Below are 25,127 nucleotides of genomic sequence, written 5' to 3'. Positions count from 1 at the left end.
CCATTGATTTCTCTTGGGAGTGGGGTGGTACTTGGTACATGGTGAAAGGAGGACCGAGGTCCCTATGCTATCGGTGTTTGTCGGTGGATGCAAGTAGGTTCAGCTTATTTCCTTGTTTGCTCATTTATATTGAGCTTATGCTTCTTTCTTCTTCTTTTAGAAATCCAAATGTTTTGGCATGGAATTGATTGTGATTTCACAAGCTTATTATGTGCTAACATCTTGTTAAAACTCACTAACAGATCGATTTACTTACAGATTTGCATCGAGCAAGCTGTGGTACATTCAGAATATGATAAATTTGATATGTGAGGTAAGAATTGTATTTCATTTGGTTTGCCTGTGGTATGGAAATAAAGGACATACATGGCAAGAATGGCAAAGATTCTGAAGAGGATAGTTTTTTAATGTTTATCTTTTCGATTTCTGTCAAATACACTTCATCACGGCAAGAATTTGTAAGTTAACATAACAAAGTAGGCTGGGGTATTTGGTGGTTTACAAATAAAGGACTTATCCATTGTAGTGAAACTTTGTAAATAGAAATGGAGTAGAATGCAAAGGTACATGTGAGTGGTTTGACTGTGAATGAGACTCTTATGAATGTATGGTAGAATCTAATGTGTTTAGCATTTCCAGGTTCAAATCATTTGAGCAAAAGAATCACACTTCCTTTGTTGCACAAGGTTCTGTAATTTATGTATCAGAATTCTTGTTGCTAAGAAAATAAAGTAATTAGTCGACAAAAAAATAGATTAGTTGGAACGTGCTCGTTGCTCTGCTTCGCCCCCTGCACACCTCCCCCCCGCTCACCTGCCTGCAGCCTACAGCCTCACGCCACCCTCGCCCTCCCCCGCACCACAACTGCTCGCGCTGCCCTGCCTCTCCTTTTCGCCTCGCCCGCAGTCCAGTACCCCCCCCCCCCCCCCCCCCCCCCTCGCCCATTCCCCCTTTGCTTTCACTGTGTTAGCTGCCCCTATCCTGTTTCAGTCCCCCCTCCTTATGAGAGAGGTCTTCTGGAGCAGATAAAGGGGTGTCGACACACCATTCATCAGCAGTAGCAGACACAGATGGAAGCTCGTGTGCTGCCACAGAGGGACTCTGATAAAGCCCCCTCGTCCGACCCCACCAAGCCCACCATCCAACTTGCTTTGTCGCCAACAGAGCAAGCGAGCCTCACAGCAGAGGTGGGGCGCCTTCAGGCTACCTCTGTCATCTGCAAGATTATTGGCAGTCGTCCCAGTCGAGGAGAGATATGCAACCTTTTGCAGGCCCACCTTTTAGCAGGGATGAGGAAGATCATTGACATCAAATAGAATTTAAGACTCCCAAGATGGTTGCCAAGGTCATCTCAATGAGCCCGTTGGCCATCCGAGCGGTCAGAGCTCGTTTCCGACAGTGGCATCATGGGTTCGATCCAGCATCAGATGTTCTTGTCGAGGAGGGAAGCTTGCCTATTTCAGTTTGCTTCCCTGGCCTGCAAAGGGAGTACTTGCCGCTTCTTTACAGGATTGGTTCCGAGATCGGGGCAGTCTTGGAGACCCCGCGCACGGCAACTTGAGTTGCAGCCAAGGCTGTGGGTGTGCCTTCAGTACGTGTTCTGGTTCGTGACACTCACTCTCCCGAAGCTGATCCTTCTACCTAGGGTGAGTGGGGGATGGTTATGCCAAAGGGTGGAGTATTTGGGACTCCCAAACCAGTGCTTCATTTGCAGGCAGTTGGGCCACTTAGCGAAGGCCTGTCCTCGCAGGAGATCTCGACCCATAGCTCATGGACAGCCTACCAAGGCTAAGCATGCCCAGTAGACAGGTACCAAGGACACACAGGCTAGTACGACAGAGGCCAGCGATCAGCCAGCTGACGATTCGCAGCAAGTGCTCGGCCACCGTCGACAGGGACGGGCTCGCCACATCCCCCCCCTCCCCCCCCCCCCCCCCCCCCCCCAAGTGGCCAACCTCGTGTAGCTTAGCAACATTGGGTTCCGATAGGGAACTGTTTTGACCCCCTCCAGCAGAAGCCCCTCCGCCTCAGCTCCACCACCTCCGCCCCCTCCACCTTCAAACTCCTCCGTTCCGCCGCCTCCCCTCCCTCCACCCCCACCTCCCGCTCCTCCTCTCCCCCAGGTGGGGCCCTCAGCCTCAAGACCCAACCCATCCCACACTCCTCCTCAAACGCAGTGGACTGGACACACATTCGCAGCAAGATGATCTCTTGTTAGTGCTTTCGCTACGAGTCGCATGGCTCGAGAGGGACAGCCCCACCAGAAGATGCCACTCTTTGTTGAGACCTCTCCTTTTGCAACGGTCCCTCGGGGTTTGACCAGCTTTGACATTCGCAGACAATGGGACTTCTTCGACTACAGCTTCATACGCTTCCTTGGTGACCCTTCTCTCGACCTGGAGGAAGCTTGCTTTCGAGTTTACGTCCTCTTTCTAGCAGCCAAGGCACTGAGGCTCTGGATACAGCGGTAGGTTTCTCCTTTCCGCTGTGCGGGAAGGATCATACAGAGTGGACCTTGCACACAATTCTTAACTAGCTCCAGGTTGAGGCTATTGAGTTGTCACACCACACAAGGGACCTGGGGGTGACAGATCTGGTAAGGACACTTTGGCCTTTAGCCATGTTTAGTGACACCGCCGGATGCAGCAGGTTGTAGGCACATTGTGGTGCACTTGTTTGCTAACACTCAAAGCCCCCCTGGCCATGAATTTCTACGAGGATTCTTGGATAGAGGATGTAGCCTACGGACTGCACGCTCGGCTTGGGTCGTGAGTGGGACAGTCACTTCAGATGCGTTTGTCTAGAGGTCACTTGGATGCAGATTACTCCCCATCCAAGCCGGCCTCAAAGATAGCGAGGTTGGCTACTGCTGCAACATCTGTTTTTTCTCACTAACTACATGAGGATAGTCTCATGGAATGTGCAGGGATTAGGAGGGTCCCAGTTTAACTTTAGAGGGGTCGGTTGCGTCAGGAGCTTCGGCGATGCCTTGTGGGTGGTGAGATTGATATTCTTATGCTACAGGAGAATCATCTGTGTGAGAGCCGCATTAGATGATGTGGTTAGATTTTGCGGGGTCGCTATGGAACATTTTTGTCTTGCTAGACCAAAATGCCCAGAGCTTAGAGAGCGAGTGGAGGCACTTTGGACAGAGAGCTTGGACACGCAGGACACCCCTGCTGGTAGAGTGGCCTCTGTACTGGATGAGCTTAGTCACTTCTTCCTTTAGGAGTCTGCAGCTCGATTGGCTGCATTGTAGCAGGCTACAGTGTCACTTTCACAGGATACATAGTTAGTACAGTTGGTTTGGTCTGGTTCACACAAGACGGACTCTCTAGGTTGGGCAGTGACACGTGGTAGGGATACGAATGGTGGTCTAGTGGACATCGTGCCCAGGTCACCACCACCACTCAATTTGGAGATAGACTTAGATGGCTGACATTTATGAGCCGTTGGTGGCTCTCTATGGTTGTACATATGAGTAGTAGCTGTTGGGTCATCATGATTATCTTCTTCATATATGGTCCAGCGTCGTCGTCTAGAGTAGAGAGTCTATACACCATAGTTACAGGGGACGGGGGGGACGGGCCCTAGGGACGGGGGACGGCCGTAACCGGGCCGGGAACGGCTGGGAACGCTGAGGGACGGACGGAAAACGGGCCGGACGGGCAGGTCACAGGGGGGACGGCCGGGGCCGGACCGGGGTCGGATGGACCGGACGGGGACGGCAGGGGTCGGCCGAGGTCGGACCGGAACAGATTCAAAAAAATGGCCGTTTTTGACCGTTTGCAACGGCTCTGTGCAGCCCCAACTGCCATATTTTTTAAGCCTTGGCCCTTGGGAGGCTATAAAAGGCTCCCTTGGGCCTCTTAATACTCATAGTCTCAATGCTCAATGCTCATTCCATTTCCCTCAAGCTCAAGGCTCAAGTTTGAACTTTGAAGCTCTCCTCTCCCTCTGCTACCCACTTTGAAGCTCTCCTTTACTCTCTCTCCACACAAGCTCTCCTCTAACCCTTCTAACTTCTAAGCTCTACTCTCTCGAGTCTCTCCACCATCATGTCATCTCAAGCCAACTCCACTTCTCAAGCCGCTTCTTCTCGAAGGAGGCCCGCCGTGCAAACGTAGTCGTGGTGGGATGAAGTCACATGATGCATCCGATAGTGGCAAGGCCACCGAGATGCTTCCTAGGGAGTGGACAAGCACCATAGAGATCACCGGCCCGGAGAATGTCCTTTGTATGGTTGCAGATGGAGAGGCGTCAAATAGGGTAGCCGGAGCTATCATTGAGGGCATGTATCCCAGCATCCATGTCACATTTTGCATGGCGCATTGCCTCAATAACCTCCTCAAGGACATAGGGAACTTGTCATGGATTTCACCCACCATTGGTGACGCCTCTCGAATTGTCTCCTTTGTGCTCAACCATCAAAAAGTGCGCCATGAATTCTCAAAGAGGAGCCACTTGTCTTTGCTCAAATATTCAGAGACAAGATTTTCATTCAATTGGCTTATGCTAGGCCGCTTGTCTACATGTGGCGGAGCCTTAAGGGGCCTCTTTCTCAGTGATGAGTTCCAGGCCATGCCGGAGTCTACATCAGCAGTAGGATTGAAATGCCGAGAATGGGCCGACGACGTCGCTTGGTGGGAGGAGGTGAAGACTCTTGACGCCATGGTCAAGCCTATTCTACACCTACTTCGAGTGGTGGATGGCTTGCAGCCATGCATTGGCAAAGTCTACGAAGCCATGGATCGGATGATAGAGGAACTTGAGAAGCTTGTGCCTGACCCTGTTCAGTATGCGGAGATTCATGGCTTGTGTGAGTCGAGGTGGAATGGATACTACTCTCCACTTCATGCGGCAGCTTATGTGCTTGACCCTGAGTTTCAAGGAAGGCGTCAAGAGACCGACAAGGAGGTGAGCAAAGGATGGCGGATTGCATTGGAGCGCCTTGAGCCTAGCAGTGACATTAGGCGCAAGATTAGAGACGAGCTACTCAACTACAGGCAAAAGAAGGGCTCCTATGGATGTGTAGATGCACAGCTTGATCGCAACAAGATTGGCTCGGTTTTGTGGTGGGAGGACTATGGAGGAGATGGCCCACATTTGCAACGCTTGGCTGTTCGTGTCCTTAGCCAAGCATGTACCTCTAGTTGCTTGGAGCAACTATGGAGTGTGTACAGTCACATTGCCTCTAAGAAGAGGAATCGCCTTGGGGTTCAGAGGGCCAATGATTTGGTGTTTGTGAGCGCTAACTTGCGCATGCTTGCCAAGAGCGTCACACACAAGGCAGATCCTTTCACTGAGTGGGAGATGGCACAAGAGAATCCATCTATGGCCGATACTCTTTTGGAGGAGCTAGAGGAGGATTTCGAGCCTCAATGCGAGCCTCTCGAGCCGGAGCCCTCATACGTCGCTGACGACCTCGACTACGACGACGATGTGGTGATTCAACAGGCGAGCACTTCTTGAGTTTGATGATCATTGATCACTCGACTCTCGAGTCTAGACTCTTGAGTCTACTACTCTACCTACTACATAGCCCTTTGTACTTTTTGTTATCCTTGAGGCCTCAGGCTTGTCCTAAGTCCTTTAGGCTTTTTGACTCTTGAGCCCTTGTGGCATGCACTTCTCATTTTGTATCCATCGATCATCGATGTTTTATTAGCACATTTCAGCCTATATGACTCGTGTTCTTTGGTCTATTTAGTGTAAATTTATGGTCAAAGTGATGCTCTATGTGTGTGGCATGTGTGTAGGTCAAAAAATGCCAAAAAAACTCTCTTTTTTTTTTTACCGTTCCAACCTTCGTCCCCGTTTCCTGACTTTTGCCGTCCCGACCCCGTTCCCGATCCCGACCCGCCGTCCCATGTAACTATGCTATACACACAGCACATCTGCACCATCCCTACACATCTGAACCTTGACAACCCCATTGTACCCGTGAGTTCTGGGCTGGAGCTGAGTGTGCTGCCATGCCAGAGTCTGTACTGGTTTCTTTGAGATAGTCGAGTCCATATGTTCTGGTCTGCTGCTGTGTCTCTATGTTGATTTGCTGTTATCTATTGTTTCCTGTGTTTTCATTTTGTTTGAGTGAGATGTCTCGCACATTGCATTGAGGAGCACCCACTGTAGAGAGCACGACACACTATCCACGTTACAAGTGCTCTCATTTTTGGCACGCCCGGTGGGACCTCAACTGAAGTCTCACTCTTTGTTGAGGTACAAATCGAGGAGCTAGCTGGGTTTTACCTAGCCTCACCTACTTCGCCTTGCATAGTGCAGCCTGCTGGTCTGGTCCAGTTTCACCCTAAACAGCTTAGTCTAGCTGACTTAGTCTCTCGCCCTGCTGGTCTGGTCCTCTCTCGCCCGTCCTAGTCTAGTCCTTCCTCGTCCCTGGTCCAGCCAGGTGGTCTAGTCACTCGCCCTGGTCTAGTAGAGTCTAGACCGGTGTTCAGCCAGTTAAAGGTCTTCTTGCCCAAAGCTTGGTTGGGTTTATGGTTACTGCATGACACATACAAGGCAGTCATTAGAGCGTCAAAGCGCACTACTGAGTCCTCTGAAGTACTACCAGAGAAGGCGTCAAACCTTGGTACCTAGTAGAAGTCCACCAACCCCATCACCCATACCTCCCCACATACGGCATCATCCATTTCTCCACCCGGTTCTACATCTTCCAGGTCACCTTCCTCAGTAAAGCTCTCTCCCATTTTGTTACAGCAAGCTATTGAGCAACAGGCTCCTGAGCAAGAGGCCATGGAGGAGTTGACCAGTGTTTTGGCCAAGGTAAACATCAAGTTTCCTACTCTCTAGGGACTCTCCTCAGAAGATGCACACGACCATGCAAGGAGGTTTGTATCTCTCTGTAGAGGTCGTGGTCTTAATAGAGAAGATGCTTATTTGGTGCTATTTCCATCAACCTTGGATGATTTAGGCTTTTAGCAGACAAGTGGTACAGTCAGTTTGCAGAGAATCACTTTCCAACTTGGGCAACTTTAAGACAACAGTTCTGTGTAGCAATCAAGCCAGGTGACTTTCAGGAAAAGGTTTTGGATGAGTTGGCGAACGTGGTGCTCCAGCCAGAGGAGACTTTTGCAGAACTCATGACTAAAACCAGGTCTCTGGTTGCCAAGCTTACTCAGCAACCAGGGGAATTTACGGTCAAGAAGTGGGTAGAGAAAGCTCTTCCAAAGACGTCTCAGCAGGAACTACGTGAAAGTCTTCTACCTAAAACATCTGTGGAGGAGTTTATAGCGGCCGCTACTAGGATAGAAGGAGCAAGGAGGCTATTCAAGGACCCTCTTTAGGTGGAGACTGCCTTTGCACTCACGGAAAATCCCTCTGACCCCTTTCTTTCTTTACGCAAGGATTTAGAAGAACTGAAGTTACAAAGAGCACTTCAAGAGGAGAGGTCCTTTTGTCTTAGACCGGATAAATATGCACAGCAAGAGGCTTTAGAACAAATCAAGCGGAAGCTAGAAGAGCTCCGGGCACAGCAAGACACTAAGCCGCCGATGGTGTGGTGTACCTCTTGTCGCTCTTCAGGGCATCCTCCTCAGGACTGCCCACTTCAGGCTTATTGCCATTTCTGTTAGAAACCTGGCCAAGATGACAGAGTGCTATTATCTGAAGGCAGAGCCTCGCCCCCAACCTTCAACAAGGGTAGACACCTGCATCCAACATGGTTTCACCCTATGGCCATCAAAACCCTACGCCACCTCTGCTGACAACACCCCCTATGCAAGGTATGCACAACAACTTTGCATCTCCCAGCTATTATCATGTTAAAGCTCCTTCAGTTCCCCAAAGCTTCTACACATCAGCATCCGTCCCCATGCAGCAAGGGCCGAGACCACCTCGCCCTTCCAATAGGCCAATTTTGTGCTACAGGTGCGGGGAGTATGGACATTATCAGAGAAAATGTATGTTGCCAGAAGGGTCCCCTCCTTGCCGACACTGCCCTGAAGCTAAGGATCACTATAGTAAGGACTGCCCAAAACAACGCGCGTCCACATCTGCAAGCACAAGCCAGAACTAGCAGGAGTTTACATTTCCCAAGATTAACCTAATCACAGTAAGCACCATTCCATAGGCCTCGCCTTCCACTCTTGTAGTTATCTCTCAAAATGAGTTGAAACAGGTGGAAGAGCCTGCTGGTGTGCTCACACGGGCACAAAGATTTGCTCTTGGTCTCAGCCTTCTTGGCGGTCGAACTTTTTCATCTCCAGTCACACAAATGAGTCAACCTTCCCTAGTAGCTGACCAAGAGCTAGTCCAGGGGGACATGGGGTTTCAGCAACAGCCTCAGGCTATCATGGGATATGGATGGGCTCGTCCCTCAAGATCAGTTTAGATGCCCATGGGATATGGAGAGTACGATCATTGACAGTTTTGGGGAGGTGCTCCATCACAGCAGCAGTTTGACTACTACACTCAGGGATTTCAGTAGCCTGCCACCTTTGGCTCCTTACCACACATGTCATCCTTAGAGACGGCTCCTTGTGACCGCTTGGCAGGCGCACATCGACATGGGTGTGCGAGTAGGCAGCCTCAGTACACTTCAGGCCAGGTACTCCCATCCGTCGAGCAACAGGTGGCTGAGAGTCGGTTTGTGGAGAGCACTCATAGAGTCCAAAGTTTTCCCATCGATCTGATGGCTCCACCTCCAGAGTCTGATACTTCGAGTGCAGCAGTGGCCATAACTCTACAGAATCAGGAGCTCACCATTGTACAGATGCAATACCTAGTGGTTTTCTTTTAGAGTTTATCAGTATTTCTCTCACTGAGAGGGTGAGCGGTCTTGTGGCGGGCAATCTGTAGCAGGCTATAGTGTCACTTTCACAGGACACACAATTAGTACAGTTGGTCTGGTTTGGTTCACACTGGACGGACTCTCTGGGCTGGGCAGTGACACATGGCAGGGATACGAACGGTGGTCTAGTGGACATCGTGGCTAAGTCACCACCACCACTCAGTTTGGAGATAGACTTAGATGGCTGACATTTATGAGCCATTTGTGGCTCTTTATGGTTGGAGATATGAGTAGTAGTTGTTGGGTCATCATGATCATCTTCTTCATATATGGTCCAACGTCGTCGTCTAGAGTAGAGAGTCTATACACAACACGTCTGCACCATCCCTGCACATCTGAGCCTCGACACCCCCATTGTACCCATGAGTTTTGGGCTAGAGCTGAGTGTGCTACTACGCCAGAGTCTGTACTGGTTCCTTTGAGATAGTCGAGCCCATATGTTCTGGTTTGCTGTTGTGTCTCTATGTTGATTTGTTGTTATCTATTGTTTTCTGTGTTTTCATTCTGTTTGAGTGAGATGTCTCGCACATTGCACCAAGGAGCACCCACTGTAGAGAGCATGACACACTATCCACGCTACATGCATCCAGGGAGCAAGAGAAGCATCTCCAACGGGGCATTGTTTCCTTGCAGAGGATACAGAAGCAGCATCCAGACAGTCCTTGGTTGGAGGAGCAGATGCTGCAGGCTAGAGAGGAGTTGGCTAGCATTGAGGAGCGGCGTCATGAGTTTGCCCTCCATTGGCAGGCACCTTAGTGGACCCAAGTGGGGGACAGAGTTACTGGGGAGTTTTTTGAGACGGTGGAGCAACGCTATGCGAACACCAGTGTCAACGAGTTGAGGAGACCCGACGGGTCAGTTGCTTCAGAGCCTGAGGATATGCGTACAGTTGCTAACTGACTTTTACCGTGATCTGTTGTCAGTTGAGCCTCAGTCAGAGCGTCAGGATGCATGCAGAGAGCAAGTCTGGGCACAGATGCCTTGCCTTGTTACTGAGGAGATGCGACAGAGACTTGAGCTTCCTCTCCAGCTAGAGGAGCTCCATGAGGCCCTAAGAGCACTCCCCCGAGATAGTTGTCCAAGGGAGGATGGTTTGACTCCCTACTTTTCCTTGGATGCGTAAGCATGAAGCGTTCCCCTCTTCCCCCTGCCAAGAGCACCTAACTGTGCGCACACCTATAGAGAGCTGATACACCTCTGATCCAAGCATCTGAGAAACCCATCCTGCGTAGACTGCCCTCCAAGAAGTCCTAGTCAACTCTGCCGTAGGTCTTCTCAAAATCAAGGAGTATCACTAGATCCTCTCCTCAGAGACGCACAAGGGTAGACGCCTCCCAAAAAGTAAAGATGATGTCAAGGATACTACGCTGGGTCCCATGTATAATGCTCTCTAGTAGTGGCTGAATCCTCAAGCTCAGAGCCTTTGCCATAATTTTGTTGGATGAGTTGAGGATAGTGATGGGTCGCCACTGTTGAATCTCATCCAAGGAGCCTCCCTCCTTGAGAATAAGGTAGATCATGCCCTCACTCATGTTGTCAGGAATCTTACCAGTGTGCAAAACGTACTCGAATGCGTTGCAAAGATCTGAACCAAGCAAGTCCAAGTACTTCAGTCAGACTGGGTTGCCCTTTAGTTCCCTTCCTCTTTTTGTTCTATGCTGAGGGGATGAGCAGATTTTTTACTTCTCAGCAGATTGGCTTGCGTGGCCTGGAGCTCCTGAGGCAAGCTTTTCCATGCATGGGAACCCCCCATATATTTTTGTCCTTTTACCAAAATATTTCCCATTATATAAGTTACTTATGATTTTTTCTTCCTTTTTCACAAACGTTTTAGCCTTTATTAAATAAATAAGACTTATGCTAATCAATCACGATGTAGCATAAATAAGTAAGCTTTCTTTGTTGATCTCTCTTTTGACCTTAAATATTAAATATATATAAATTGCATTATATATTTTAGTATTTTCTAATATATTTTTCATGTATGTATATTATTCCACCCTACCAAATATTTTATTCACTAGTTTTCATTTTCAACACTCAACCCCACTTTCAAATTTCAATAATACCTCCATCTAGATGATTGTCAATCTTTTCAAAACTCTAGGTCATGTTTTCATACACATTAAGGAGCTTACACTTGAAGTCAAGAGAGAAGTCCACTCAAAGGGGACCACCAAAGGACTTTTGCAGCCACAAATAATACATTATTTGGCTGAATTTTTTAAATAAAGAAGAACCCCGAATCTGAAGGAGCGTTCAACATGAAAGATATCGCTCGTGATCTCAACTTTTAGCTCAAATTTTTTCAGAATTTTCGGAGTTATGAACGCGGAGCTATGATTTTTGTAGTGGACCCCAGTTTTCTCATGTAATGGTGACAGAGGCCATCCCTAGTTTTCTTCCCACTAGAATGGCTATGGTCCTACAAGTCTTCAAGCATGATTACAAGAGACAAGGCTCTTTTAATGAGGTCTTGGCAAGTCTAGAGTGATTCTATCACCATTTTTGGAGGATCCATCCTCATCAACAAATATCCACCTTCGACAACCTCTCTTATAATTTTCTTACCTCTCTCTTCTCTCCCTAAAAAGTTTATATCTAGCCAAAGCTAGACTATTGTAAATATTTCCTATCCTCTACATCCTACCCACATTCTCTCTTCTTCTCTCTCTATTGACTCTGGTATTTTAAATAATGAGGAGACAAGATGGGAGCCACAGTCACATGCATCCCATTTTCCTAGTCACCAGAGTGGGACACTCACTTCAATTAGAAATATTGTTAAATCCTCTCTTCCTTCCCTATATAAGGAGGCCATGAGAGCTCACCATAAAAAAAACACACACACACACAACATCACCAAAGAATACACTATGCATTGTGTGTGCCTAGTACACACACACACACCCACACCATCACCATCACCGCAATCACCATGCTCGTCTTGAGCATGATCTCTACACCCTTGGGCTATGGAAGATGAAAGGCAGCTAAATGAAGGATGATTGCCATAACCCTCGTGCAAGTCTTCGCCATCAACTCCCACCTATCCGCCATGTGCTCTACCACTCTCTCCCTTCTCATTCCCCTACCCTATGCTCCCTATTTCATCGCCTTATTCTCTAAATAAAGCTTGAGGTTTTGTGAGTATGTTTTCTTGCAATGTTTTGCCCATGTGAGGTGTGCGGAATCGCCACCTAGTCTTGTGTTTGGAGTGAGCTTGTGTATGTGTGAAGGGTGTACGGATTCGCCATCCTTCTGTGGCGCCTAAGTACTAAGCCGCAATACCCCCTCCCTCCCTCTCTCTCTCTCTCTCTCTCTCTCTCTCTCTCTCTCGATCTCATTTCCCTTCCTCTTCATCATTACTCCCAAGCATCCATCTCTCTTGAATGAAAACTTTGTTATGGTGGTGTGTTGTTTGCGTCCTAGCCGCTGCAGCTAGGTGGTGCCCCCTGTTTGCTTTACCATGACAAACTCGAGGCGCGCCATTCGGTCCCCGGTGTTTTAGAGGCCGTCGGGTTTCGGGGTTCGCTTTGCTCCCTTCATTTGGTGCCCCCACGGAGGACCTTTTCATGAAACCCTTCAGTTTACAAGACTCAAACCCCTAAACTATTGTGAATGGATGAATGGCTAGCAGGATTTGCTAATTGGACGACAGAAGAAGAAGATCTCCAAGCACAACTAGACGAACTCCGCATCTCCATCGAAGCTCGAGTGCCAGGCGTAACGGTAATCGATTTGCAGTGCGAGAGTCAACCAACACGCCAAACCCAGTGGATATACATAGGCCAAGTGCCAAGAAGAAGAAGGAGAAGGTCGAAACCATGTCCGCAACCTACAACCAACCCACAACAACAAAATGGAAGAAGCTCTACACAATAGAGAATCAACACTATTCTAATTTGAGAATCGGGTAACTCAAGTCACCGAGGTAATTATCACAGTCAGTTTTCAAGTCGCACCTGATGTTGCAGCACAGATAACGGAATCATTGGCTCACACTCTCACTAGAGAAACTAGGGATCTACTGAGTTTGTTTCAGGAAAGAACACCACCCTCTCCCACAAGCTTGGACAGTGACTAAGCACCTCTAAGCTTCACATAAATCAGTACAACCTACCTCAAGACAGATCACACATACCAACACGTGTACGCTCAATCAAGGTAATACTAGATTTGAAGGCTCACTACCAGCACGTCATTGACACCATGCCGTGTGGGGAGCGGTTTTTGGAGGTTCTCGCATCAGATCAACCATTTGTCTTACCTTTGGTACAAGGCAATGTACCGTTTCAAGTTTTAATCTATGTCCTAGTATAAGAGGGTATACACGCCTCCTTGTAAAGAAGAAAAAATACTTTTGGAAGCTAAGCAGTGTGTCTTTCTAGCTCTCTCTCAGTAATCATGGCAAGTGTAGCATTTCCAACATTTAAAGGAAAGAAGGGGGAGGATTTGGTAACAGACTTCCTAGATGACTTTGAAGTAGCATGTGTAGTGAGCAACAAAGATACGGATGAATCCCGGGTTAGAATCTTTAAGCATCTCATGAAGCTAGAAGCTAGATCATGGTACAATGCACTTCCACAAGCAACCAAGGATGACTGGGAACCCTTAAAAACCGCTTTTAAGAGGCGCTTTGGTGGAGGTACCACTTCAGAAAAGTTGTGGGACAAGTTGAGAGACTTGAAGCAGGAGGGTCTTTTAGAATATGCCACCTATGAGTCCAAATTTGTGGATTTTTCGGAACGGTGGGTTGAGTCACTGACAAGGAGGGAAGCTGCACCAGATTTTCTAAAAAAAGATCGGTTCATGCATGGCTTATGGCCGCTTCTCAAGGAGAAGGTGAAAGGTAGATTCCCGGCTACGTACGAGTTAGCCGTTGAGATTGCTCGCCTTAAGGACAAGAAGCTGCGAATGAAAGCCAAAGAAACCGAGTCAATAGAAGCAGGAACATCGCGTCGACCAGCAACTATGACAACCACCATTCCACCACCACCACCGGCTCTTGGGGTAAGAGATGACCAACAAGATATGTTGGCCCATATTACTGACCAACTGCAGAGTTTGTCTGTCCACTTAATACAGCAAGGGAGGAGTCAAGAAAGAGATCAAGACCCTGGAATAGCACGACGACAAAACAGAGAGTATCACTGCTACAACTGCGGAGAAGACAATCACGGTATATACTACTGTCCCAAACCACGACAAAACTATAATAGAGGAGGTAGGAGGAACCACTTGTCACCCCCTAGAGAAAGAACACCCCCACCCTGAGCACCAGCCCCACTAACACAAATTCTACGTCCGCCACAATCACCACTTACAATCATTCTACGCCCACCATCAATTGGTACCTGCACACCAAGTATCATTGGTCTTGCAGAAGAGGTCAAGATGAAGGTAACCGAAGAAGGATCAAGCGAGAAGTTTATTCAAAGAACTGAAGCAGTGGAACAAGAGGTTAAAGAATCAAAAGATGCTACCCAGGTGGGGGAGGTAAGTCAAGAAAATTGTGTTACAAATGTGAGTACATCTTTAACCTTGAATGAAATAGGCACCAAAGCGATCAATCGACAGCATTGGGCAGTAAGGGTAAGAAGGTGTAAAGTGTTGATTAGGCCTCGTCAGAGTAAGAGGAATGCAAAGGGCATGAAAGATACAAGAGAAGAGGAGGACCAGCCTGCTAGCAAGGCTTTGCAGAAGGTGGACAACATATCAAGCAAAGGGGAGGGCTTTGAAAACGGAAGCCTGTGCACCAGCATGGACCCAGGACAGTGTAGCAAGCTAAAGGAATCTTGCATCAAGGCAGTTTCACTTGAGGACCATAACGAAGAGGTAAGTATGACTGAAGGTTTGGAGTTGGATATTGCTCCAGAGGCTTGGCAGCCGAGCAAGACTTTATTGTGTAGTGTTATAGACTTAGAGATGGGTAATGCCTCTAGTCTACTGAAGGGTGTTATAAGCTTGGAGATGGGTAATGCCTCTAGTATATGTGAGGATGTTCATACTAAGTTTGATGATCAATATGTTGCCAACCTTTTAAGGATGTTCCAAACTCCTCCACAACACAGCATTGTGTTTGCATGGGATGCATCAAACCTATGGCTATGGCTAGCCGCTATAACATATAGAGAGAAGATCAGCATGGAGATAAGAGCAAAGGAGCCATGGATAGACAAAAACCTTATAGAATGCAAGAATGAAGACCTCCTTCGCAATTTGGTACAATTTTTTACAAATAGTGCATCCTCTCTTTGGAGAAAGGTAAGTGGATTACGCTTGTATTTAAGCCGCAAGGTAGGTAGCTTGCTATTAGCATCAGCAAAGGAAGCTGACATGTTTCAACATACCCAAAAGAAGCATGATATGCTTGCAGTTTTTTCCAATCATGGCAGTAAGCAGGATTCTGAAAACAACTGGAGCTCACCACACCAACAAGGCGGCCATATATGGTGGATTCTTGGCACACTCTTGAGAATCATAATTTTCTGTTCTGTCTTTGCAGGAGCCAAGATGCTCATTTTCCCTCTCGCTACCGGTGGTTACAAATTTGGTCCAATTTGGCATGCAAATTTTATTGTTAGGACACTGCAGACAATGATCCTATTTTTCACTTGGGATCCAAGAGGACATTGGCACAAAGTTCTGGAAGCCATGGGCTTCCCCTTTAATCAACCGACACTATTCCAAGGAACAAGCTATCACCCGGACCTGTTACAGATTCAAGAATATCCCAAAAATCTCACGAATGGCCAAATGGAATGGCTAGTTCAGAAGGCAACTCGATATCGGATCCTACAGCTAAGCGGAAGAAGAAACAAAGCTAGAGACATGAATGCCTCTAGCCTTAGGGGGAGGGCTAATGAGGCAAGCTTTTCCATGCATGGGAACCCACCCCATATATTTTTGCCCTTTTACCAAAATATTTCCCATTATATAAGTTACTTTTGATTTTTTCTTCCTTTTTCACAAACGTTTTAGCCTTTATTAAATAAATAAGACTTATGCTAATCAATCATGATGTAGCATAAATAAGTAAGCTTTCTTTGTTGATCTCTCTTTTGACCTTAAATATTAAATATATATAAATTACATTATATATTTTAGTATTTTCAAATATATTTTTCATGTATGTATATTATTCCACCCTACCAAATATTTTATTCACTAGTTTTCATTTTCAACACTCAACCCCACTTTCAAATTTCAATAATACCTCCATCTAAATGATTGCCAATCTTTTCAAAACTCTAGGTCATGTTTTCATACACATGAAGGAGCATACACTTGAAGGCAAGAGAGAAGTCTACTCAAAGGGGACCACCAAAAGACTTTTGCAGCCACAAATAATACATTATTTGGTTGAATTTTTCAAGTAAAGAAGAACCCCGAATCTGAAGGAGCATTCAACATGAAAGATGTCGCTCGTGATCTCAACTTTTAGCTCAAATTTTTTCAGAATTTTTGGAGCTATGAACGCGGAGCTATGATTTTTGTAGTGGACCCCAGTTTTCTCATGTAATGGTGACACTGGCCATCCCTAGTTTTCTTCCCACTAGAATGGCTATGGTTCTACAAGTCTTCAAGCATGATTACAAGAGACAAGGCTCTTTTAATGAGGTCTTGGCAAGTTTAGAGTGATTCTATCACCATTTTTGGAGGATCCATTCTCATCAACAAATATCCACCTTCGACAACCTCTCTTATAATTTTCTTACCTCTCTCTTCTCTCCCTAATAAGCTTATGTTTAGCCAAAGCTAGACTATTATAAATATTTCCTATCCTCTACATCCTACCCACATTCTCTCTTCTTCTCTCTCTATTGACTCTGGTATTTTAAATAATGAGGAGACAAGATGGGAGCCACAGTCACATGCATCCCATTTTCCTAGTCACCAGAGTGGGACACTCACTTCAATTAGAAATATTGTTAAATCCTCTCTTCCTTCCCTATATAAGGAGGCCATGAGAGCTCACCATAAAAAAAACACACACACACACAACATCACCAAAGAATACACTATGCATTGTTGTGTGCCTAGTACACACACACACCCACACCATCACCATCACCGCAATCACCATGCTCGTCTTGAGCATGATCTCTACACCCTTGGGCTATGGAAGATGAAAGGCAGCTAAATGAAGGATGATTGCCATAACCCTCGTGCAAGTCTTCGCCATCAACTCCCACCTATCCGCCATGTGCTCTACCACTCTCTCCCTTCTCATTCCCCTACCCTATGCTCCCTATTTCATCGCCTTATTCTCTAAATAAAGCTTGAGGTTTTGTGAGTATGTTTTCTTGCAATGTTTTGCCCATGTGAGGTGTGCGGAATCGCCACCTAGTCTTGTGTTTGGAGTGAGCTTGTATGTGTGAAGGGTGTACGGATTCGCCATCCTTCTGTGGCGCCTAAGTACTAAGCCGCAATACCCCCTCCCTCCCTCTCTCTCTCTCTCTCTCTCTCTCTCTCTCTCTCTATCTCATTTCCCTTCCTCTTCATCATTACTCCCAAGCATCCATCTCTCTTGAATGAAAACTTTGTTATGGTGGTGTGTTGTTTGCATCCTAGCCGCTGAAGCTAGGTGGTGCCCCCTGTTTGCTTTACCATGACAAGCTCGAGGCGCACCATTCGGTCCCCGGTGTTTTAGAGGCCGTCGGGTTTCGGGGTTCGCTTTGCTCCCTTCACTCCCTATTAGGACAGATGGGCTCCTTGAGGCTGAGTTTGTCGACAACTCAGCCTTGTACTTGGACAGCTAGGAGGCGAATCTGCATAGTAACGAGCAGGCTCCTGAGGTGTTTTGTTGTGCATCAGAAGCACTGACCAACTGGAAGAAGACAATAGCTTTCTGGGTTGTCAATGCTCCTATACCTAATTGGTCGCTAGGTGCGGGTTTTAGATGGATTTTCTGAGGGACTGCAGTTCGTTACTTGGGTTGTCAGGTTGGCATGGACCTGTCTCATGATCAGCAGACTGCTCCTCTCCTCCTGTCCATTAGGAGGAAGTTGTTACATTCGAGTTCGACACGGCTCTGGTTGGAAGGCAGAGTTGTAGTGGCCAACCAGGTGATGTTGGCTACTATGTGGTACATCATGTCTTGCTGGATCTTCTCGAGCTCCTGTATCAGCCAGCTAGAGAGGCTGATCAGGAACTTTCGTCAGGGTGCGACACCCTGTTAGCCCGCGCCAAAGTAGCCTGACAGGTCATCACCTTACCATGTTCTCGGGGGGGCACTGGGGATCATAGACCCAGCACAGCACAGCACAGCACAGCCCTTCTTGGGAAGTTTGTTGTCAGAGGACTGCTTCCAAGGGAGGAGCCCTAGAAGGAGTTGTTGCTTTGCCGACTTCGAGCTCAAGTCCCTCATGCAGGAGGCCCTTGGAGCCCTTCCATCAAGTGGATCTTCACAAAGATGTGCAGAGTCGATCTGAGCAGGAGGTTGGAGGATCGGTTTGCTGCAAGCCTGCTTCGGTCTTGGGAGCAGTTGATGGGTGGCCCGGAGCAGCACCAGCCCACCTGCACGGAGGAGCGCTTGAGACAGCCCCTTGTTTGGAAACCCATGGTTCGCACTCAGAGAGGCCACCTGGTTGGTAGTAGGCCTCATGTTTCTTGGGGTCCCATGGTAGGGGTACCCAACTCGCACTCTCGGTGACTGACTTCAGTTTTCAGGGTTGCCTGAGGAGGCACAGAGCATCTAGCTATGAAGCATGAGAGGGGTGCAAAGCATGTGCCAAGACATTACAAAGGCTTTACCTGCTAGATGGCTCACCCCTCTAGAGACAACAGCTCCCGGATGGATGGGGGTCTCCACGCGATTGGAGGTCTTCATTGCAGTTCGTGCTTGCTCAAAGTCCGTACCCCCCATGTTCTTTGAGATCCCGGGAGAGGGTTGCTTACACAGAGTCTCAATGGAGGCTCCACAGGTAGCAGAGTGTTGTTTTCAGAGGATACGTGTAGTGAGCATCCGTGGGAGGACTGGTGTCATAAATCTTGACCCAGAAGATCTTGAGACAGGCCACTAGCGGCTTTGGGCTTGGGAGAGCGGCCCTCTGTCACAAGTGCAATGGGACCCTGGAGAGTGGTTTTGGAGAGACCCCTTCTTTTCAGTCAATCACCTTGAAATCTCCTTCTTTCAGTACATTGTTCGACTGGGGCAAGACATACTGGCGGCGCAAAGAGAGGCTCATCCTACTACAGTACTTCATTGGCAGGAGGAGGGTCTCAGAGCCGAGTTCTTGTAAGGTTTTTGGGAGCAAATGTGGGACTCGAGACAGCCGACGCGAGTCAGTTTGTTCTAGTGGCTAGTTGCACATAGAGCTACAGCAGTGGGGAGCTAGCTAGTACATAGTGGCTTGTCGGAAACATGTGCAGCTTGTGACCATCCTTTGGAGAGTCAGCGACACTGTCTATGGGACTGCCCCATGGCACAGCAAGTTTGGCTTCGGGTATTTCGACTGATCCCAGCTCTTTCCACAGTGCGACAGTACACTTGGGGTGTTGTAGCCTGGTCCACCCTCACGGCTAGCCTCCACCAGCAGGATGATATTGATCTAGGGGGGTCGACCACACTTCAGCTTGCCACAAAGCTTACCCCGAGGAGTATTGTAGTGAGAGAGAGGTGTGTAGGGAGCTCGTCTGTGGCCTGACACTCTGGTTCATCTGGCGGGCCCGTTGCTTCCGCATCTTGGACTTTGTCCCACCGGCAGAGACTGTTTGTGATTTTTGGTGGGAGCTGATTCATACTCTCAGGGGTCAGTTTGAGAGACTTCAGGGCAGCTCTGACCGCATGCAGGCGCAGAGAGGCTTTCCTGCGACTCTGGCGCTTAGGGCCTTTCTTCACCATGGTCCAGGGTGCGTGCCGATGGCACTACCGGGAACCTGTGTAGCTCTTTCCTCCCATTTTGTAATTTACCCCCATTGTACATATTTTGTTCACTCACTGGGAGAGTCTCCCCATGCTTTTGATATAGCTCTCTCTAGTAGAGGTGGTTTGTAGCCCTATGGGCAGTTTTATTAACTAATGGAAGGATCTTTTTTTTGGAAAGAAAAAAGGTAATTAGTCTGGATAGTTACCTTTGTCTACCTAGCTATAGAAATAAGCCGTTATTGCCCATGTAACAAGAATAAGATTTAGTCTTGATTTGTATACCTTTGTTGAATGCCTCAAAACGTTAAGCATGCCTGAGAAAATATTTAGGCATGTGTCACATTTGGGCACCCACCCCCATCTCATTTTTCTTGTGGCCACCAAAGTGGGGTTAAAGTGAGTTGTGTGTATTCTCTCCAACGAGTGGTCAAGTCACTGCATCCGGCCCTGGCTGTCAGTGAGCAGCATTCATTTATGCTGCCAGGTCACGGTTGTGCATTGTTCTGATCATGGTGGGCACTATAAGCATGTGAGCATAATTTGATCTTATTGCTAACACAGTATAATTTTGACATGAGCCACATGGTGTGTGAACAGTATGTGAACTATGAGTAAACATGATGTGAACCATGCGTAAACTACAAGGACAACAAGACGCGGTGTTTACTTCATATTTTATAGTTGCCCTTTCCATATCAACTCTCCCCCCACCCCCTTTGCCATTTCGTTGTGATGGCTACCTCAGCTTATGAAAACCTAGATTCTTTAATTCCATGTAATGTTTCCCACTAGGGGCTTAGGCAAGTCTTGTAGCCCATCAACTGCATTATATGCTTTGTGGCAAAGTCTATACGAGGCTAAAAAAGAGGCAACTTCTGAACAGTTTAGGCTGTTAGGAAAGCAACTTCTCAACTTCCCTTCAGCATCTATGTCTTAGGAGATGGCACCCTCCATCTGCTCCCTACACAACAAGAAAAGGAAACTAGCAGGAAAAGGACTCGTTATACTCAGGATGTAGATGAGGATACAGATCAGAGGACACGTGCGTATGCACAATCTACTTTGCCTTAACGTGTCCATGCAGAGTCTTGGGTAAAAGAGCGACAAAAGATTGCAGAGACAGAGATTGCTCACACTCTTATAGAGTGCAACATTGCATTTAATGTCTTGCAGACAAAGCAATGGAAACAAAGGGTCCAAGCCATTGCACAAGTTGGCTCCATGGATTCTAGGAGTGGCTTGGACTAAACAGAAGATACGTATGTTCATGTTAGATGAGCAACGAGAGATCATTGACAGAGCATTGGTCTCGGTGAAAGCTAGGGGGAAGTAGTTTGGTTGTACTATCATCTCTGATAGGTGGAGTGATATTCGCAGATGCCACATTATCAACATCTTGTGTCCGCTTGCCTTGGTACATATTTCCTATGTGCTGTGGACGCAAGCAAGGCTGGTGAGCGAATTTCGGTGGAGTTTATTTTTGGGCACATTAAGCAAGCCATCAATGAGGTCGGCAAGGATAATGCGGTGCAAGTATTTCACATTCCATGGCTCCCTTAAAGTTTCTTTCACTTCATATGATATCAATAATCATTCTCCAATCTCTTGCGCTTTTTAGTAGCTGTAACTAAATAAGTTACTGGTCATATGGTTTTGCAGGTTGTCACGGACAATGCGTCCAACTGCAAGGCCATGGAGGAGATGGTTGAGGCGGAGTTCTCTTGCATAGTTTGGGCTCCATGTGCTACACATTTCCTTGACTTGCTCATGGAGGATATTGGGAAGTTGTCTTTTATACAACCTGTTGTTTCTAATGGGACGAAGATGACTACTTTATTTCACAAGAAACATGAAGCACTTGCCATATTAAGGAATCACGGTACACTAGACATGGTGCGTCCCTCGAAGACTAGGTAGTACTTGGTACTTCAGAGGCTTTACAGGTGAGGGATCCACTGTTGCAGATAGTTGTGAACCCTAAGTGCCAGTTGATGCACCATGCACCCAGTACTAGATGTACCTAGTACTTCAGGGGTACGTAGTACTAGATGTACCTAGTACTTCAGAGGCTTTACAGGTGAGGGATCCACTGTTGCAGATAGTTGTGGACCCTAAGTGGCAATTGATGCACCATGCGCAGACTGAGCCTACCAGGTACAGAGGAAAGTGCTCGATGAGAGCTTTTGGATAGAGGTGCACTCCTTGGCACTGGTTCTCCAACCTCTCTATGTTCTCTTGCGTGTGATAGACATGGAGAGGTCCACTCTTGGCCCTGTGTATCATCGACAAGGAGTTGAGCAGCTGCATGAACAATCTGGGACCGTCTTTCTTGAGGAGTGTGTTCTTGAGGCAGAAAGCTATCAAGCTTTCCCCCACTAGGTGGAAAAACTATGAAAGAGCCAGTCTTCCAAATTTGTGCAGTCTTGCACTACGCATTCTCTCACAGGTATTTTAATCTCTCGCTTAAACTACATAGTACTACGCTCGAATGTTTCGTGGTTTTCATTTGTTCCTCTTATCTCGTGTGAATGTCCATAGGATTTCTCAACTGGTGCTTGTGAGCACAATTGGAGCATCTACTCTCTTGTACACACGAAGATTCGAAACCGCTTGAGCACTACAATTGGAGAAGTTGGTGCACCGTCGAGCGAACATGAAGCTCATGTGTTGTTTTCATGATTTGGGGTCACCCAAGCAGGTAAGCCTTAAAAGATCATTGCTATAGGATTAGGAGACTCCAAGTTTAAAGTTAACTCTTGGCTACTTATATTTTTGAGCAGGTAGATCCAACTCAAGTGAAGACGGCTCCCGACCCTACTGCAGAGGAGATAGAGTGCCGGATCAGAGATGAGCAGGAGGAGATTCTATGAGAGCTTCATAGAGAGCTTGAGAGCGTGGATTGGCGGGTCACTGGATCACGAGCATGATTTTACAACATCCCTCTTCGCCAAGAGGTTGCAGATCCAAAAAGAGCACAACGGGAGAGCATTCGGCTAGGCAAGTTGCCTATGTGTAGTAGTCGTGGTCGAGCAAACGAGGCAGTGTGTTTCATTCGGACTTCGAAGGAGGATGACCTAAATGAGTAGAAGGCAGGTGCTTCAAGATGTCCCACCATTGATGAGCCAGAGTTTGATGAGGAGGGCAATGGATTGACAAAGGGAGACATGGCCTCCTCATCTCTAGAGTCCGATATGGGTGTTTGCGTATCTTGATTCTCATGTAGACAATAGTATGTACTTTGCAACTTCTAGCATGCTTCCTAGTTCTGTTGAGTCATGACTCGTGGCTTTGTTTGTGGATTATGGATCATTAGATGTCCTTTTTTTGTATGGAATCTGGATTCTATCATCTTGATGGGATTACGGTTTACCATCTATGTCATATCACTACTTTAATGAGTTGTATTGCCTCTCAAGTCTCGTATGTTGCATAGTGTGCAAATTGTTACAGACTTGGACACTCCAAGCAAGAAATCAATAGCGACCCACGAAAAGAAACCTCAAAATCACTTAACTTTACGAGAGAGAGAGAGAGAGAGAGAGAGAGAGAGAGAGAGAGAGAGAGAGAGAGAGAGAGAGAGAGAGAGAGAGAGAGAGAGAAGAAGAAGAAGAAGAGAATGAGAGCACGACACGGGGGAGTTCTACGCCCAAAAGCACTAGCCACAAAGATTCACACCCCTTTTGGTATTTCTTTATTATTACTCACATCAAGGTACAACTCCCGAGGATCCTCTGCTCTCAGACTCTATGTCCAGATGCTCTGCAGAGTGAGGCCCCAAGGGTCCCTATAAACATTACAAGGGATGCCCAAAAGCAATCAATTCAAAATCACTAAACCCCAAAAGCATGTAGCTGGCAAAAATTGTGGAAATTGGTACAGCTTGCCACGTGGCATAGCCAACGCACGCAGAAAACTGTATAGCCTTGCCACGTCAGTATTCGTACAATCTGCCACGTTAGCATGTCAACGCGTTTTACTTTCAGGGTTTGAGCTTTAGGTTTATGGGTTTTAGGCCCCACGGCCTGCGCTCCGTAAGCTCTTCAAGTTGGTCAGTTCAGTTTCTCTTGTCCACTCGGCCATTTCTTTTCCAGTTGGTCATGCGACGTCATCATTTTGTGACATAAATCATGATCAATATGAAGCTCTTTGTTGTAACTAGTTTGTTGTTAAATTTCATACTTTAGGCTATGTATATTTGAGAGAGAAGTGAAGCTTTAAATTGTATCCGTTCTTGAATGTTGGATGTTGAGCAGACTCACTGGTATTTGTATGAAAGCCTCAGATTGTCTAGCTATGCAGCCTTTGTTTTTAGAACAGTGAACTAACATCCTTGGAGTGATACTTATGAATTTATTTTCAAGTACGGACCGTATTGTAGGCTTTTGGCTTTACGTACCTCACAACTCAATCCATTCGGTACTACGTACATGATGGACCGAATATGTACCATACCTTACGTACCTTTCCACCTTGGAGCAAGAGATGAGCATAAACCAAGGCTATTCCCTAGTAATTTCTATATATTTTTGTTCAAAGAAAATCTAGAAAGCACAACATTATTTTCTTGCTGCAGGTGCTCTCATTATTGGCATGCTTGGTTGGATCTCAATTGAAGTCTCACTATACATTGCCACTAAGCTGGTGGCACAACTAGCCAAGTGGGAAGATTTTATCTGGTAGACTAGCTTGCTAGTCCCAAAGTCGACAAGTCTAGTGGGCCAATTTGTCCACCTAGTTGACTGGTCTAGCAGGTCAAGCGGTCGATAATCTAGTGGTGTAGCAGGTCAAGTAGTTGACGGATCTAGCAAGTTTAGCAATCTAGCAAGTCGATTGGTCTAGTAGACTAGCAGGTAAAGTGGTCTAGCGGTCTAGCAGATTAGCAAGTCAACTGGTATAGCCATCTAGCAAGTCAATTGGTCTAGCAAGACCAGAGGTCGACTAATATGAGGAAAATTATCCGGGCAAAGTAGGTCTTATCTAATTCTAAACTGGGGCTCTACAATTCGTCTCATAGGGTGTTTTGGGTTGGCGAGTGCTTGTAATTCCCAAAAGGCAAGGCTTGAGTTGGGAGAAGGAGACCACCTCGTGTGTTGGGCTGAGGTTTTGTGTTTTCAGAGTGTTTTCCCAACGGCAAAGGAGGTCTTCCAAGCCCAGGCTCTACAATTCGTCTCGCAAGGTGTTTTGGGTTGGCGGGTGCTTGTAATTCAGAAAAGGCAAGGTTTGAGTGGGGGAAAAGCAGACCACCTTGTGTTTTTGGCTGAGGTTTTGTGTTTTGAGTGTGTTTTCCAAACGGTGAGGAGGCTAAGCTATAGAGGTGCCTCACATTTTTCGCTTCCCTTGTAAGTTTTTGGTGGCCCCATGGAGGAGGGCAAGTTCTCCTAGTTCCTACCGGCATAGTTCGATACTTGGAGATAAAGCTATGGCTCAAGTTATTCCAAAGTT

General features: G+C 47.0%; 1 protein-coding gene across 5 annotated transcripts in view; it reads left to right on the top strand.

Annotated features, from left to right (window-relative positions):
* The window catches only part of LOC147429159 (AP-1 complex subunit gamma-2-like), a 244,286-nt gene that overhangs the window by 158,694 nt on the left and 60,465 nt on the right, over positions 1 to 25,127 (top strand). For all 5 annotated transcript variants that reach the window (XR_015185812.1, XR_015185811.1, XM_086495289.1 and 2 more), the window contains one exon: positions 259 to 313. Coding sequence is in view for 3 of the 5 variants with exons in the window: in XM_086495289.1 (XP_086351415.1) it covers positions 259 to 313 (55 nt within the window). In the remaining 2 variants the exon portion in view is untranslated. The remainder of the gene's footprint in view (positions 1 to 258; positions 314 to 25,127) is intronic.

This window comes from Adiantum capillus-veneris, chromosome 22, assembly GCF_014529385.1.
Source record: "Adiantum capillus-veneris isolate H3 chromosome 22, ASM1452938v2, whole genome shotgun sequence".
Classification (NCBI taxonomy): domain Eukaryota; kingdom Viridiplantae; phylum Streptophyta; class Polypodiopsida; order Polypodiales; family Pteridaceae; genus Adiantum; species Adiantum capillus-veneris.
Note: the sequence above shows the minus strand (reverse complement) of the source record. Positions and strands in the feature narration are given on the sequence as shown.